Here is a 15957-nt window from a genome sequence, read left to right as displayed (position 1 = left end):
TTATCAAAATTGATTTTGATCTATGTAATTAGCTAGTGGTGGATTCTTTGCCGTTTTTTTTTTTGTTGGAGGATTCTATACAATAGAAATATTCGACTTTTGTCAAATAGACTAACAACATATATAATATAACAATGGTATAGTATCAAATTATGAATTTAGTTCATAAATAAACTTGGCCTTTAACTAATAAGTGTTTCAAATTTATAATATGAAAAAAATATTATTCTTGTACCTAGTTAACTCACCTCCATTAATATTTGCAATGAGGATTAGCATTAGGTAAATGGACATTCTTGTAGTTCTAGCCATACTTTTTTCGCTTATGAAAGATAAAAATGACAGCCATGTATATATAAGGAACTTTATAGCTAAAGCTACAAACGAATTGAAACCAGCTGGAGTATATGTATATACATTGGCTTTTTAATCACAGGAAGGTTATTGCTCTAATTAATAAGGTCATTTTCTCCCTTTTCTGGATAAACTAACAACATAGATAGCATCTTCCTAAATCCTTATATTAATTTATTGAGTTTTTTTTTTTAATTATATCTTATATTTAATTTTCTCCCTTCTAAACAAATTTTTTATTTTTTAATAAATCTCATATATATTATATTTAGGAAGGAATGTTCTAGAAGTTTGGTAGTTGACAACAATAATTATTTTACATATGATATGAATATGATTATCATGCATATTGTCCATATCTTAGCTAGAAATTAAATATGTGCATTTGATCTTCTCTATATGTGTAAATTGTACGTAAACCCAAATAGGTTAAACATTTCTCTCCTAATTAGATACTAATTATTAGACCCCTATAATATTCTCAAACGTCACTCTTATAGTCTTATGTATGATTTATTATTTTTGCCTTACCCTTTCTCGCATACTAATTTATTTTTTCTTTTGTATGTGTTTTGAATTAATCAGTTAAATTATTCTAGTAATTAGTTTAATACAATTCTATACAACCCAATTTATTTTTACATATTGTTCATTTTTAACGTAGCATCATGATGTGTTTTATCAAGTGCAATGTAAGACTGTAAGTTAAGAAAATGGGCATTTTGCGGTAGTTTATTAACTTTGTTCATATTGACAATTACCAGTATAAAAATGACGGGATAAGAGATTGAACCAAAATGTACACCTACTACCCTTTATTTTAAAAGAGAATAGTCATACCTAAAGGCCATATTTATACACAAATGTACGTGAGACTTAAATGTGAGACTAGATACTCTAATAATCTAACTTAAAATTACAAGTTTTTCTTTTTGGACTTTTTCTTAAAAGGAAATATTTATCCATGTCATATAGAACGCCTAGTAACAAAAACTATAGATCATAATAAAGGATACTCCCAACAAAGAGATGATAATAAAATTTTGTGACCCAGCTCCAAGCAAGTTAAAGCTACGTACCAAGACTATTTGTTGCATAAGTCCGGGCATATCGAAAAATTGCATAAGCTAGTGCACGTCAAGATGCTAGTATTCATAGAAAACCAAGTGCTATTTGTCCTGTGTACATTTTATTTATTTTTTTCTTTTTTATATTGGAACATTCATAGAAGAAACTCTTTTACATAATCTGTGATCACTGGATAAACACACACAAAAGAAAAAGGATTACAATAGAGATGCAAAATGACCCTAATTAAATGGAATTTAGCAGAACATGCCTGCTAGCAGATCAGCAATTAAGGTAAACCTTCTATATGCAATAATGGCAAAAGCATCCAAAGAGACTGTAACATACTCCAAAGAGAGCGTGTTCCCAATCCCTGCACTGCGTATCACAGTTTATTGGCATCCAAATGCATTGTCCAGACCATGTTCTGCTTCTGCGTCTACATTTTTCTATTACCATATATGCACAAATATATATATAAATTAATAGGATGATTTAATTATACAGAAAAAAATGAATAAATTAAGATATCAAACACATTAAAAGTCGGATAATGGGGGTTAACGTCTAATAACATGAATGCAAAATTAATTCAAAAGCATATGGAGCAACTACTTGGTGATTAAGTGAAATGTGTTTTTTGTCCAAAAAATAATGAAGTATTTGGGTGCGTTCGGTTTCCTTTATGGAAATTATTTTTTGTTTTGATCTATGATATTTATCGATGAAATAAAAAAAAGAAGTTTGCAAACTGTTTTTAATAGAATACCATACACCCTATGGTTTCTTTTCTTAGACTAGAATATATGTTCAGGGTATACTTGAGATTTGCATATATAATTTGAAGGAGAAATTTTTGCGTGTTTAGCGCATTAATTGTACTAGATTTTAATACAAATACGTAAAGTTTATTATGTAACTAAAATCGGATTCTTAAATAATATTTGGAATACACCAATTTAGATTATATCACAAAACTACGTACTCATGAAATTCTACTCACCCGCATTTGCGAGCAGTGTGATTCGTGTGAAGGCAAGAAATATGGCAGATAGGCAAACACATTTAGTATTCATAGCCATATCTTTTCTACATCATTGGAAGATTGACTAATTTAAGGGTTTTCATAGCAAGATATATGCATGCATGATGGAATGAAGCCTTTATAGACCCTTCCTTTGGCTCTTTTTAGTGTCAAGAGAGCGAACTACTTTCTTTTTTGTATTTTCCTACTTTTTAATTAAGATTTTTGTACTTAATGTTTTTCTAACTCATTTTTGTGCGTATAACAAATTAACGTACAATATGTTCTTTGTTTTATAAAGTGTTGCACCTTATTATGTTAATGTTTTTGATGACTGTAAACTCTGCTGCAACTCTTCCTATATATTCCGATGAAAAGGTGTGAGTTTCAGTCTAACGAAGGTAAATTATTTATATCTTTTCATTTTTCTTTGTTAATTTCTTCTACTTTATTTTATTACAATAACTCTTTTGTTGTTATGGTTGCGACTACCTTATTTCTGTCTCTCTGCTTCATCATCTCCAAATATCACACAAATATAAAAATAAAATAAATAGTATCAAGAAAAAACGAACTCTTTGCAGCTTGATCTCCATAAGTGTCACATACATCTAATGGATCGAAGGAATATTCTAAAAGTTTGACAAGTAAACCTCTCATGATTGTCATGGTACACACTCACACCTCTGCAACAAATTAGATAAAATAAAATAAAAATTTCCTTCTACAAAATCTTACATATTAATCAATCATCCAAACAACAATGTTTAATTTAAGGCACATAATGTCCTTCATTAGTGAAAAGATGCGATAAATATAAATTTATATAGGTAAATGTTATTTTATTAGACAATTATCATGTTATGTAATAAGATTCTCAATTTAAACAATTAAGTAGGTGAAATTTTGTTTAAATATATGATGTGCGATTTATAATTTAAAAATATAACGTTAACTAATTATTAATCTAGTAGTATTTTTCTACGTTAATAATGTCCCAAATTTCAATAATGCACAGTCTCTTGAAAGTACGAAGTCTTAATTTGGAATTAACCTAACCAACAAGAGGAGGTAAAAGAATGAGTTAAGATATGGTTCGATCAAGTGACGGAGCCACTTTAGGCCGAGGGAACATGTGCCCCCACTAACCCAGGGCAGCTCTCCCTTATTTCTTATATATTGTTATAAAATAGTTCTTAAGATCCAAACAACAAATAGCAAACATAGTCATATAAAGTTGCAAAATGATGTTTTGTAGTTGTAACAATCAACTTTATTGGTTGTGCACGTTTTTTAGTATACAAAGTTTTAAGCCATATAGGTGCCCGATGCATATCATAAGTCTAAATTTCTTTCGCAGGTGTTGAGTAGCTCAGTTGGAAGAAGCGTAGAATTATCCACAATGCATCTAAATTCGATCTCCCCTTCCGTAAATCAAAAAGTCTTTATTATTTCATATCATGTAAGGCGCCCCCTATAAATCTCTGACTTTGCAGTTGTTCGATCGCTTTTAAACTCTTGAGGTGATGAGAGTGAGTCGGATAATGAGTTAGGATTAAATCAATTGCCTTAAATGTAAATAAATAAAAATAAAAAAAAGATTTCCATCCAGGTTCTTTAATTTGACATTTTACAAACTTTTATAATATTGTAACCATACTACGTTACATAATATTGATCTATTAGTTATTATTCTTTTTTACGCATATTAGGCATTGAGCGCTCTGCAGCCATTGTCGAGAGTTTGGCAGTGCATTTTTGCTTCTTTCTCGAGCCTTTGGTAGTGGTTTATCAACTTTATGTTAAGTTTTAACTCTGCCAAAAATTTCAGAATTAAAACCTAATATGCAGTCTCAACAAATCTCATTTTACTTTAAGAGGGTATGAGGTAAACTCGTACCCTATACCTTCGAAAAAAAAAAAAAAATGATGACAATTCTTTGATGTCGTAGTGGTCAAAGGGCTTCATTTAGAAAAAATAAAACCATAGAGTTTCAGTCAAAAAAGAAAACCTAATAAAGATTAAACTTAATTTTTTGAAAAAAAAAAGGTTTGATCCCTAATAAAACAAAACAAAAAAGACATTAAGCCCACTTCCGGCCGGCCATGGCACATAAAAAGCTAATCTCAACAAGCCTTTAATGTCAGACCAAAGAGAAAAACAGTGGGGGTGGACATGGTACGATATAAGACGGTATAAGCCCCATACTGATACCATACCGAAATTTTTATTCGGTACGGTATGGACATTTTTAAAACTGATACCATATCATACTAATGTTCTATGAATTCAGTATGGTTTCGGTATGTGCCAACATTTTAAACTTTTTTTTTTTTTTTTTCAAAAAACAACATTTAACAACCAAAAAGATATATTGTCAATCCCTTACACTTTTATTCTTACATATTAATTATCAATCATTTGCTAGTAATTGTCTAACTCTAACCTAATATTCTTACATATTAGGTTAGTTAACTATTTTGCCCAAATGTCACTTGGGAGTGAGGAATACTAGAATAGGGGATTGAGAATTCGATGTGGGCAAGTCTACTATAGTCTATAGAATTGCCCAAATAGCCATTAATATGGCGACACTTAATTAAAAAAATATTAAATAATTAAATTAAATATAATTCAGTACGGTACGATATATTACGGTATTGAAAGTTTCATATCAATACCATACCGATTTGGAATCAGTACGGTACGGTATGTAATCGGTATTGTTTTCCAGCATAAAATTGACATGGTACAGAACGGTTCGGTTTTGGTATTTCGATTTCAAATGCCCACCCCTAAAAAACAGGCCTTCAATGAAAAAATGAATAAATAAAAATAAAACATGAAAACAAAATGAAAGCGGAGCGTTTGGTGATGGAGACACTAAACGACTGCAGTGCATCTGGTTATCCATATCCTGGATAACACCCTACTCTTTCTAGGCTTCTAGCACACTGTACATTATCCAACTAAAAATTCGCCTATGCAAATTACAGAGGCAATCTTTCTCTCTTTGTGTCTCTCGCTCTTCAAACAATGTCAAAGGACCGTCTAGTGAAGAGCTTGAAGAAGGTTGCTGATGTTCAATACAAGCTCTTCACAGCTCGATATGGCCAGCAGCTCATTGACATTTTCGAGTTCCCTGTAAAGCTTGTGTTCTCTCCCTTTACTCTTGCTTTTGACATTGTTGGCTCCGCTCCACGTGGGTTTGGCGTGCCCGAGTTGATTTCCAAGCTCTCGTACGCCTCAATCTTTGTGAGTTCTTGTAGAACGGTGATATTTTATCATATGGGAATTTTTGTGTGCGCGCAAAGTTTGAGAATTTAGCAGGTCTTTTTCACTTTGAGTAGAATTTGTCATTTGGTTCTATGGGTCACCAGGTGTTTGTAAATCTGTTAATGGGTTTTGTGAGTTTTGGGATAAAAGAATGGATTTTGGTATATAATTCTGAAAAAATGAACTGTTGATTTCAGGCAGTAGCTACTCTAGGAACTTATGACATAGCGTTTGAGCTGGGAAAGAAGGTGATATGTCAGAGGTACTTTTCAGTATCCTTTTAATTCTCATGGCTGTCCTTGTCTTTCTTTATGTTTACATTCTCTGCTTGAGATTTAGCATCTATCACTGTTATAGGTTATAGTTGTACTATATATAATACACAAATATATGTATATATATAACAATGTTTTGGTAGACTGTCTATGTGTAATTTTCAAAATTGTGTTAGTATTCATAATCTGGTTGCTCTGTAAGCTGACAAATTGGACTTAAAAGGATCTTACCTGTGAATGTTTTCCCGGGTATATTTGAGGGTATACTAGGTTCATAGTTTATTTTTAAGTTGGATGATTTATTAAGTGTGGTCTTGAAGTGCAGGAACTGTCAAACCTGCAACGGTTGGCAGGCATTGCGGTGCACCATGTGCAGAGGATCAGGGAGGTTGCACTACCAAGTTAAAAATTACACCTTGAAAAGGTAGACTTATCTCCTATTAGATTTTGATTTCTAAGTATGAAAAGAATGGTAGCTCTTTGAGCTATAATATGCTCTTATTTATTGCAAAATGAAAGGGTTTTAAGCTTGGTTAATGGAGGGAGATTTGCCAAATATATAGGTTTTTAGATTTTAAGTTTTAACTGTATGCTGAACCTTAAAAGGTTAGCACTTATTTTTATGGGAATCTTTATTTTTGTGTAGACATATCTAATAAAATCTGTATCTGTGAGAATTCTTCTAGTAATGAACTGTCATAATAATTGACGTCTCAAAATTTTCATCTGAGTAAGTAGTCACAGTGTGTACTGTAATCACTGTAGGAGCGTGGTTTATGGTGTATTGTAATCAGTGTGGTGTTTGGTTTAGTTGGGAGCACACAAAAAGATAATGTATCCATTCATCCAAAACAACAATGTGGTTTCTGGAACCATAAAGCTTTCTGCACTGTTTCTCCTTGTTATCATAGTTTTAGACATTTGAGGTTGGTTATTAATGCCATATTAATTAAAAATGTTTTTGATATCTTGGTTTTTATCACTGCAGTATGTTTTGTCTATATTATGGCCCCTGTTTATCTATCATCACCATCAGCACTGATGCAATTAAGCTTTGTTCCAACCATACCAATATGTTGATATTTTTTCTTTCTCCTGTGAATCCTCATGCAGTGGAGAGAAGGCAACAGCTGAATGTGTTGCAGATGCCATTGCTGATAATCGGGCCGAGTTGGTTCACCTTCCATCTGCGATAGATCTTCATACGCCATTGCCATCTAAGGACTGCCCGACCTGTGATGGCACGGTAAACCTTTTGTTCTCAAGTACAGCTGACTTAGTTACATAATGATATATGCTTATGTCTGCATATTTCCATAATTCGTTTCAGTCATTTTCTGCGCAACATTTTCTTAGCATCTCAGTGTTGACTTTAGACTTGACATGAGATGTTTATCATATTTCAGGGTGTGATGGGCTGTCCTGAATGCAAGCACAAATTACAAGTCAGAATCTCTGCAGATGATGTAAGTTGTTTTGGGATTTTTCAATGCTTTCAAATTTTATTGCTATTGGTTTGACATTGTATTGATCTGAACTTCTGAATGTTCCAACTTGGTCTTGACTTTCAGTCAGATGCATGATTCAACACTACTATGTTTGTGAAGTTACATCTTGCTTCCTAATTCTTGAACTCAACAAAATTTGATTTTCCGAATTACCTTTACAGTTCTATGTACATTAATTGATTTACTTTTAGAATTCACTATATCTGCTGTCTATTTGGAACTTGATTTCATTTGTTACAAAAGGGCAGTGTGTTAATTTGTGAAAACCTGTGTCAATCATATAAAAGAAAATTGTTATACTATAGCCAATACTTGAGTCCATATCCATTTAACTGTTTATTGATGAAAGACATGTTATATTTATGAACTAAAAATAAACTTCGACGGAATCTGATTATGTCAAAAAGCTACTAGCCATTGTTACATGATTAAATAAAGATGAGTAATATACAGGAGGGAGGGCCTTCGCACCTTTAATCTATTGATGCACATCTGATATCTCACACTGTAATGTGTTGAAAACAACTTCCACCCATATGTTGAGTTTGATTCTGACTTGGTTGAGTTGAGTAAATTTCTCCCAAGTTGGATCATTATTATGTAAACTGGACCACCTTCGAAGTTTATGGTTATTGATATTGGTTAGAGCTATGTACATCATATAAATTTTTTTCTTTGAAGATAGGAGCAAAGAGCTGGATGGGGTTTGGGATAAAATTGCCTTTTTAGCTTCTTTTTGGGCTTCCATTTCCAAAGAGTTTGAAGGGGTACCACTTTTTTTTATTTGTGGTAATTGGGTTTCTTTATGTTTCCTCAAGGTTGATCTTACATGTTTGGTTGAAAGTTGATTGATTATTTTGTTTTCTTCCTTTTAATTGAAGGACATGTCGTCCTCCTATGTATTTCAGAATTTCTATTGGGTAAAGTTTTGTTTTATAATATATAAAAAAAAAAAGTTCAGTTTAAAGCATTTGTGGTATAATATTATCACGTTCTCTTGTTTCATCTATGCATTTGAGTAATGCTTCCATCCTTACTCTTTCGTGTTTTTTCTTTTTCCTTGCAGATCATGGAGCCTCCCTGGAAAGCCTACAATGTGTTGAGGAAGATGGACTACCCCTATGAGGCTAGTATCATTTCTTGTCCTCTGCCATCTGCTATTATTTTCAGTGAGAATATTTTTGTTTTGTTAAGTGTAATTACTAGTGAGAATATTTAATAACAAGCTCCCATCTAAATTTAGAATGACATGAAGCAATTTCCCCCGTGCATGTATCACCATATCTTCTATTGTTGATAGATTATTCTTGCCACTATTCATAATGTTGATAACTGCCCCACCCTCCCTATTTATGAATACAGTTAATAGAATGAAACCTTTTTAACATATAAGATCTATGACTGACGTAACTCTAACCTCTGTTGAAAGAGTCAATATGGTAACTGCTGTGCTCTTAGCCTTGCTAAAGAGGATGTTTTATTAGATGAAGATAGTCTATTTCATATTGGATCTTCTAATAGGAAAAAAAATTCTACGAATAGGATTCTCAACGCCAAGGCAACATCAAGGAATAAGAGCTCCATATCATCAAGGATGATAACAATAGTCTTCAGATGGGGTATTCATTTTTGTTGTTATGGTTGTTAGCTGCTAAAGATTCTTAGAAATATCAAGGCAATAGAAATTCGTACAAATTGGGGAAGTGATTTTTCAAGATCAGTGCTTTTGTATTCTTCCAGTTACTTTTGTTTGTTTCTTTTCTAGACTTCATATATAATAGTATTTACTTTTGAATATGCTTCTGTACATGATTGATTGAATAAATTTCTTTAATTTGCGTTTTTATGCATACATACAATGAATATAATTAATGTTACTGCACTGGATATCAGTTTTGAGATCTTGTTTTCTGATGTTCTATTATCCATATTGTTAACTGTTTCAGCATATAGTTCACAGCATGAAAGATCCCAGCATCGCTGCATTTTGGCTGTTTACCTTGCCTCAGGTTGTGGGTGGATTTGACTATGATAATGATGTCAAGCAGAAAGTTTGGTGGCAATACAAGGTTTACAATTTATAAGTGCTGTATTTCAAAAAGTTCCTTATTCACAGCCTTTATTTTATGTTGTTTCTTGTCATATTATGATGGCACTTTTCCCACTGTCTTATAATTCAAAGATGCTAGAACAATATATATATATATATGTATACAGATTTTCTCTAGGGCGGATGCATCCGTTTTTTCTTTTTTGCGAATATCTGATGCCGAGCGCTTGGCAATGGTGGCGAGTGCTCGGTAGTGGTTTTTTTTTTTAATAACAGGCAAGCGCTCGGCACCGTTTCCTCCTCCAATTTTTGAGGGTATTCCCCAAAGGGTTCACACCATACTCTCCTAGGGCGTAGGATGGGGCTTGTGCCCAAAGTTAAAATCTAACATAAAGCTGACAAACCAAGTGCCGAGCTCTCGGAGATGAAGAAAAATACATTGCTGAGCACTCGGAAATGGCTGCCGAACACTTGGTGACGGGAATCCGTGAAAAAAAAAAAATATGCGGGCGTTCGCCCTTGAGAAGGACTATATATTATACCCCATTTTACATTAACATATTTATTCTATGTACAATGGTTTATTACAGCAAAATTGCAATACTGCTTTGATCTAATTATCTATTCATCTACTTCCTTGTTTATGGATTCCTCTTGGTTCAGGAATCTATGCGGTATGATCAACTTCGTGATGTGGTAGCCAAGCGAAAACCTGGGTGGGAGCACTTGCAGGAAGTAAGAAAATGATGTATAATGAAAAGTTCTGCTAATGAATTCATTTGAAACATTCATCTAATGAGCTTGTTGTTTCTGTATGTTTTTTTTTAAATGATTGTTTGCTTTTAGATTTGTGTAGTTACCTTGTTTGGCTGAAACTAATATACTGCTCTAGTGCTGAAAATGCTATCATGGTCCAACTGGAAAGTTTGATGAAAAAATGTTGTGTACATATATGGCAGAAACAAAATTAAAAGAAATCAGAAAAGACAACTTCAAATCTTAAAATATTAATAGAAAAAACAGATTTGCAGACTCTGGCCTTTGGCCTCTCTTTATCAACTTCTCTTTCTCTTCTTATTTTTTCAGAAAAGCTTTTGTTCTTAATGTAAGCTTCAGCTCTTAATGTCATAAAAGATGATTAGCATCTTGTATAATGTGTTCTAACTGAGGCAATATCTTATTGCCATCTGCTTCATACTATTTCCATTTGCCCAAAAACTGGGTTCATATGTTTGATAATTAAACCCTCATACATGTTAAAATGCGTAGTTTCTGCAATTTCATGTAATTTTTTTTCTTCAGAAAGATCCTTGATATGGAATAACTTTTCATTGATAGGCCTTGATCTCCATAGATCCTGATCGTGCCAGGGATGATCCTGTTATTGTGAAAAATATCCCTTACTATAAAGCAAAGAAGACACTTGAAGCAGAAGTCATGAAACTTGATCCTCCTCCAAGGCCACAAAATTGGGGTGTACGTAATCTGTCTTCAATCTATATGCTAGTTGTTATTCTTTGTATGTGTCAGACAGAAAGAAGAGGAAGATGCTCGCCCCTAATTTGGATAATGATGAACTAACTGTAGAGCATTGGCAGGAACTTGACCTTCCATTGAATGCATCTTCTTGGAGCAAGGAGGACCTCAAAGATCCTGAAAAATTTTATGAAATGACTGTTCTTCTTAATGCCCAAAGAGAAATTGCTGACAAAATTTTGGATGCACAGTGGGAGACTAAATGGCGTCAAGGAAAGGTTAGTAACTTCTAATTTTTTATGTAGCTATGGAAATGAATGGATTGCCTTCCCCTTTCTCTTCCTTAATGAACTTATGAAATTCATAGGAAATTGATGTAGAAACATTGTCCTTATATTTGGAGACCTACCAAGTTCCTCCCATTTTTGTTCTCACTAAACCCTCTACGAATGATCCCAAAGACAATGCAAGTGACATACGAGGACCAGTGGCCTCCTGGCCTAGTGTTATGTTGTAACTTGTAAGGCACTGAGAGACTGTACATGGAAGAGATCAAGATTTTGAGGCTCCTTGAGCATCAATGACGCCAGAATATATAAAAAATCTTTTATATAATAGATAAAGACCAGGAAGCATTGACGAATAAGAATAAAGAGAATGAAGCTACAGGTCAACAAACCTAGAGGATGAGAATCATGCAAATTTGTGCACTATTCCACATGCACAAACTCTCTCTCAAATATTGCCCTTAATTTCCATGGAGACTGACATTTTCAATTATTGTTGCTATCTTCTGCTGTAGTTATGTTAGCCATGAACCGTCACTTTTCAGTGCAATGACGTTATATCTGTTTTGATGCTTAGCTGAATGAGATGTTAGAGGAGAAGGTACGACCATACATGCAGAACATTGACAGTGGGGTCCTTTCTCAACCTATTATATTACAAACACGAGATCAGAATCAGAAGGTTTTACCACTTTTTCCTTTTCACTCTTTTATTAACTCTTGGTGATCATTGCACAAATGCTTAATTGAGGTTTCCCCTTACGGCAATATGAAACTTATGTATCCTACAATGCTGTGTGCTTGTTTCTAATATGTGTGTTTCATGCCTAATTTTGTGCAGAGGACTCCAAAACGGAGATGGTGGTTCTTTTGATGATAGTTTCAGCAAGTTTTGTACCCAGATAGCACAGTGGATTGCCTCTTGTTCTTTTCCTTATGTATGATTTTTTCATTATACTACATTTTTCCTCTTGGTTATTTTGTTTCCCTCCATATAACTTTCAGCTTAATCTCTTCCATTCTTGAGGCTATTGGGACATGATTGATGTAAATGAGAAGCAAAAAATAGCTTGTCATATTAACAGTGCATCCCTGAATTTCCAAAAGAAAAATAATATCTATAAATAGTTGAAACCCAAATACAAGGCAAGAATATGAATACTAGATGATGATAATGATAACAACACAATTGAACCCAGCTTTCCTTTTCTTTCTTTTCTCTACCAAGAAAATGAAAGGACCACAAAGTAGACAATGATGGAAAAACTAATGAGACCAAGAAAGTTCATATGCAATAATAGATTGAGGCTCAAAGGTTACAAGGGTGACTGTGTGGGCAGGACTGGAGGGACACGTATTGTCCAGTTTCATTGTCGCTCTCCCTCCCTTAATTGTCAAAAAGGGATAAAGGCAGTGTCCATTGTCCACATGTCCTGTGTGTTTGGCATCTTGACTTTTCGTATTTTCTTTTTGGCTAAAGGCTTTCACAGTTTCTCTTAAACTTGAAAGTGTAGAAGCTTCCCACGATTTTGTTAATTTGATAATTATAATTATTATTATGTTGAATGAAGGTTTCCTTGAGGCATAAGCAACTGAAACACATTAAGGGTGTCCTAACATAACATCAAGGTGTTCAGAATTGTTGAGGTTGAGATTTTGGATTTACTCAAGCTTGATTTGACATTGACAATATCCATATTTATAGTTTTAGGAAATAAAATTCTCTGCTTATATTTTAATCTCATGTTTATAATCAATCAATACAAGTTGCTTTACAGGTTTACACAATTTATGAATTATGATTTATATTAAGTTAAATAATTTCGTTTTTATCATAAATGTGATATCAACACAGAAAATATAAGTAAGAGAATCAAACTTACTACTGTATGTATTTATTGTTACGTTTACGTCCCTCAATGGGAATAAATTGCAAAAGCAATGTCAGCAAATGAGCATTCATGCCTCATGGTGTTATTAAATTATATTGGTTACACATTTACACTACATATAGTAAAATGAGAGAGGTTTTCTAAAACACTTTTTAATTAAGGTAAATTAGGTAAACGAAGGTTGCCATTTTCATGCAATTTTAGGCCTAAACCTAACTAGGACAGGCAGAGGGGACCATCCAGTCAGTCTCCCTCTCCTAATTCTTGATTATTAACTTGTGGTTAGAATTGAAAGATATCTAAAAGAAATCATGGAAAGATGAAGATGAGTGCTGCAATGCATATAATAGAATTAAGGATTCATAGCTGCCTGCCCTCAATTATCTAATCTCAATTCACATCATGCTTGTGTTGTGGGTATCCTCTTCAAATTGGACATATAATATTAATTAACTTGACATTCTAGTGCTTGCCCAATTGCAATTTTCCTGTGCATGTGCTGCCTCCTCAGGCAAAAGTTCACATTAAGCTCCTGTTATTGATACGATATGCATGTGTTCGTCTATAGTATGGACATGCAAATACAGATTTAATATATAGTTTACAAATTTATACCATAATATGAAAAAATAAACCAGTTAAAATTCTAATATGTTCGTAACTTCGTATAATATAATTTGAACAAAAGTCAATCTCTCTCTCTCTCTCTCTCAGGATTAATTTGAAGCTTTAAATGTTGAAGAACAACGTTTGCCATCACTCAATGATCACATCCTCCCAGAGTCCCAGGTGTCATTGGTTGCCATCAGGAGTGTAGACCATAGAGTCATAGACTATATCGATCCTACCTCTTTGGTCTATTAGTAAACAAGCATTTATTAATAAAACGTACCATGCACGTATATCTTCTTAGTTCTTGCCGACACATATAGCAAATGAATCACGATTGCCACAAAATATGTCACCTCACTTTTCCATGAAAATGAAAGCCTAGCAAGTAAGGATAATGTTTTTTTATTATTTATTTTATTAATCAACTTACTGTTATATAACACATTCAAATTCAAGACCTATTTCAATAAAAACAAAATTGATGTCATCTACTACTAGATTAAATAGTCATTGACAACAAAAATAATGCTTCGATAATATCAAAACTATTAATATTTAGATGATATATTCAAATCAAATTTTTCTTAATCAATAAATGATTTAGATTTATTGATAATCAGATAAAAAACCATGACCAAACAATGACATTATTATATATAAGTTTGTAAAGATCCACTGCTAACTTGCCAAGCTTCAATTTTATGGAAGATGGTGTGAAATTCAGATATGATGTATGACAAGGATAATTATATGCCAGGTCAATTTTGAATTCTATTTATTGTCTTCCACGATTGAAAAGTCACTACTGATCGAAAGGTACGTCACTACTCTAAATTATTTTAAAAGGCAAAGCATTCCAGTCAATGACTGAGTTTAGGTGTCTTAACAGGAAAGTTTTAAAGGTACGATCGATTTCATATAAATATCTCTTTAACTTTCTAACTTTCACTAGTTAATTTTTCTATATTACAATATCAATTTGTGAACCCTCAAATCTATTTATATATTATACAATATTCGTGTTATAAATCAACTTCTCAACATCTACAACTACATATGTAGCTAATATATGTGAATGCTCCTCAAAAGGTGGAGACTAATCAAGTATGAAGATGAGTACATACTGTTTGAGATTAGAAGGGTCCCCTGGGTCTATTTGTTTGAGGCACGTTGCAACTAAACCCATTTAATTGCATTGACTACTGAAACATGTATTCAATGCCCAAATTAATTAGCCACTTCTTATCTGTCTCTACAGTCAGACTTGCACACATATATGCAAATAGAAATGATCGAAGAGAAAAAAAAAAAAAAAACATCATTAATGCCCCTTTTCAATAGTTTCATGGTCCAGATGATATTTCACTAAACTTAAGATGGTCTAGTAATTAAAAAAAAAAAGGGTGGTCTAGTAATTGTTTCTCTATTTTAAGAGCTATGTTTTATGCTTTATTTTTATATATTTGAGTTGGTTTGTGATACAAATTAATCAAACATCTTCATTCCTAATAGCAAGATTGTTATAAAATGCACATGTATCTTAGGCTTTAGTTGGGAAGTACTAAAAGAAAATAAAAGAATTAATGATCGGAAGTACTCATGAGTCATGCCTTATGCACTATCTACCACCCTATGAAAAAGATAATTGCGCGCAGTATCCATTTTTAGTTGGTCATGAAGATTATACGTTGGCCATTGAATATAGAAAAACTTAGAAAGCCATTAATGACCAAGTCCCATACAATAATTTTTCTCCATAATACCCCACAAGTCCAGCACACGCTCCTTTGCTGAGGCATTAAAGCATATATAATGAGAAAAATAATATGTTGAGGACACATAACGGATAGATGAAACAATATTTATCTTGTAATTAATCTGCTGATCTTTTTTGGTGGGGGTTGATAGTTCCAACGTACAGTTACTCCATCAACGGTCAAATACCTAATAATAATTAATTATTTAATAATTTGCTCTTTCTTAACACTATTTGCATAGTTTTACAATAATAATTATAAATACTTACATCATAATTAAGGTAACCGTTGTTGATTTTAGCCTTGCTTTTCCTTTCAATTTGAGGAAAAAGATTATATGAAGAAGGTAATATACTAAATTGGATTTTATTCTACTA

General features: G+C 32.9%; 1 protein-coding gene across 1 annotated transcript; it reads left to right on the top strand.

Annotated features, from left to right (window-relative positions):
• The first annotated feature begins 5399 nt into the window (after positions 1–5399).
• Positions 5400–12395, top strand: EMB2737 (embryo defective 2737). Its single transcript, XM_086242585.1, has 12 exons — positions 5400–5702; positions 5921–5985; positions 6324–6422; positions 7112–7244; positions 7405–7464; positions 8573–8632; positions 9453–9575; positions 10220–10291; positions 10895–11032; positions 11155–11310; positions 11897–12001; positions 12161–12395. Exons 1-12 carry the CDS (start codon positions 5484–5486, stop codon positions 12191–12193), a joined length of 1263 nt encoding a protein of 420 aa, XP_086098711.1. The 5' UTR covers positions 5400–5483; the 3' UTR covers positions 12194–12395.
• The last annotated feature ends 3562 nt before the right edge of the window (positions 12396–15957 follow it).

Source organism: Dryas octopetala, chromosome 1 (assembly GCF_963921425.1).
Source record: "Dryas octopetala chromosome 1, drDryOcto1.1, whole genome shotgun sequence".
NCBI lineage: Eukaryota > Viridiplantae > Streptophyta > Magnoliopsida > Rosales > Rosaceae > Dryas > Dryas octopetala.
This window is presented reverse-complemented; position numbering and strand designations above follow the sequence as displayed.

Excerpts from the sequence above, each read along its gene's own strand:
- EMB2737 (XM_086242585.1), top strand. The coding sequence starts at position 5,484 with ATGTCAAAGGACCGTCTAGTGAAGAGCTTGAAGAAGGTTGCTGATGTT. Across the intron at positions 6,423-7,111 it reads AAAAATTACACCTTGAAAAG|TGGAGAGAAGGCAACAGCTG; the intron begins GTAGACTTATCT and ends ATCCTCATGCAG. Across the intron at positions 7,245-7,404 it reads GCCCGACCTGTGATGGCACG|GGTGTGATGGGCTGTCCTGA; the intron begins GTAAACCTTTTG and ends ATCATATTTCAG.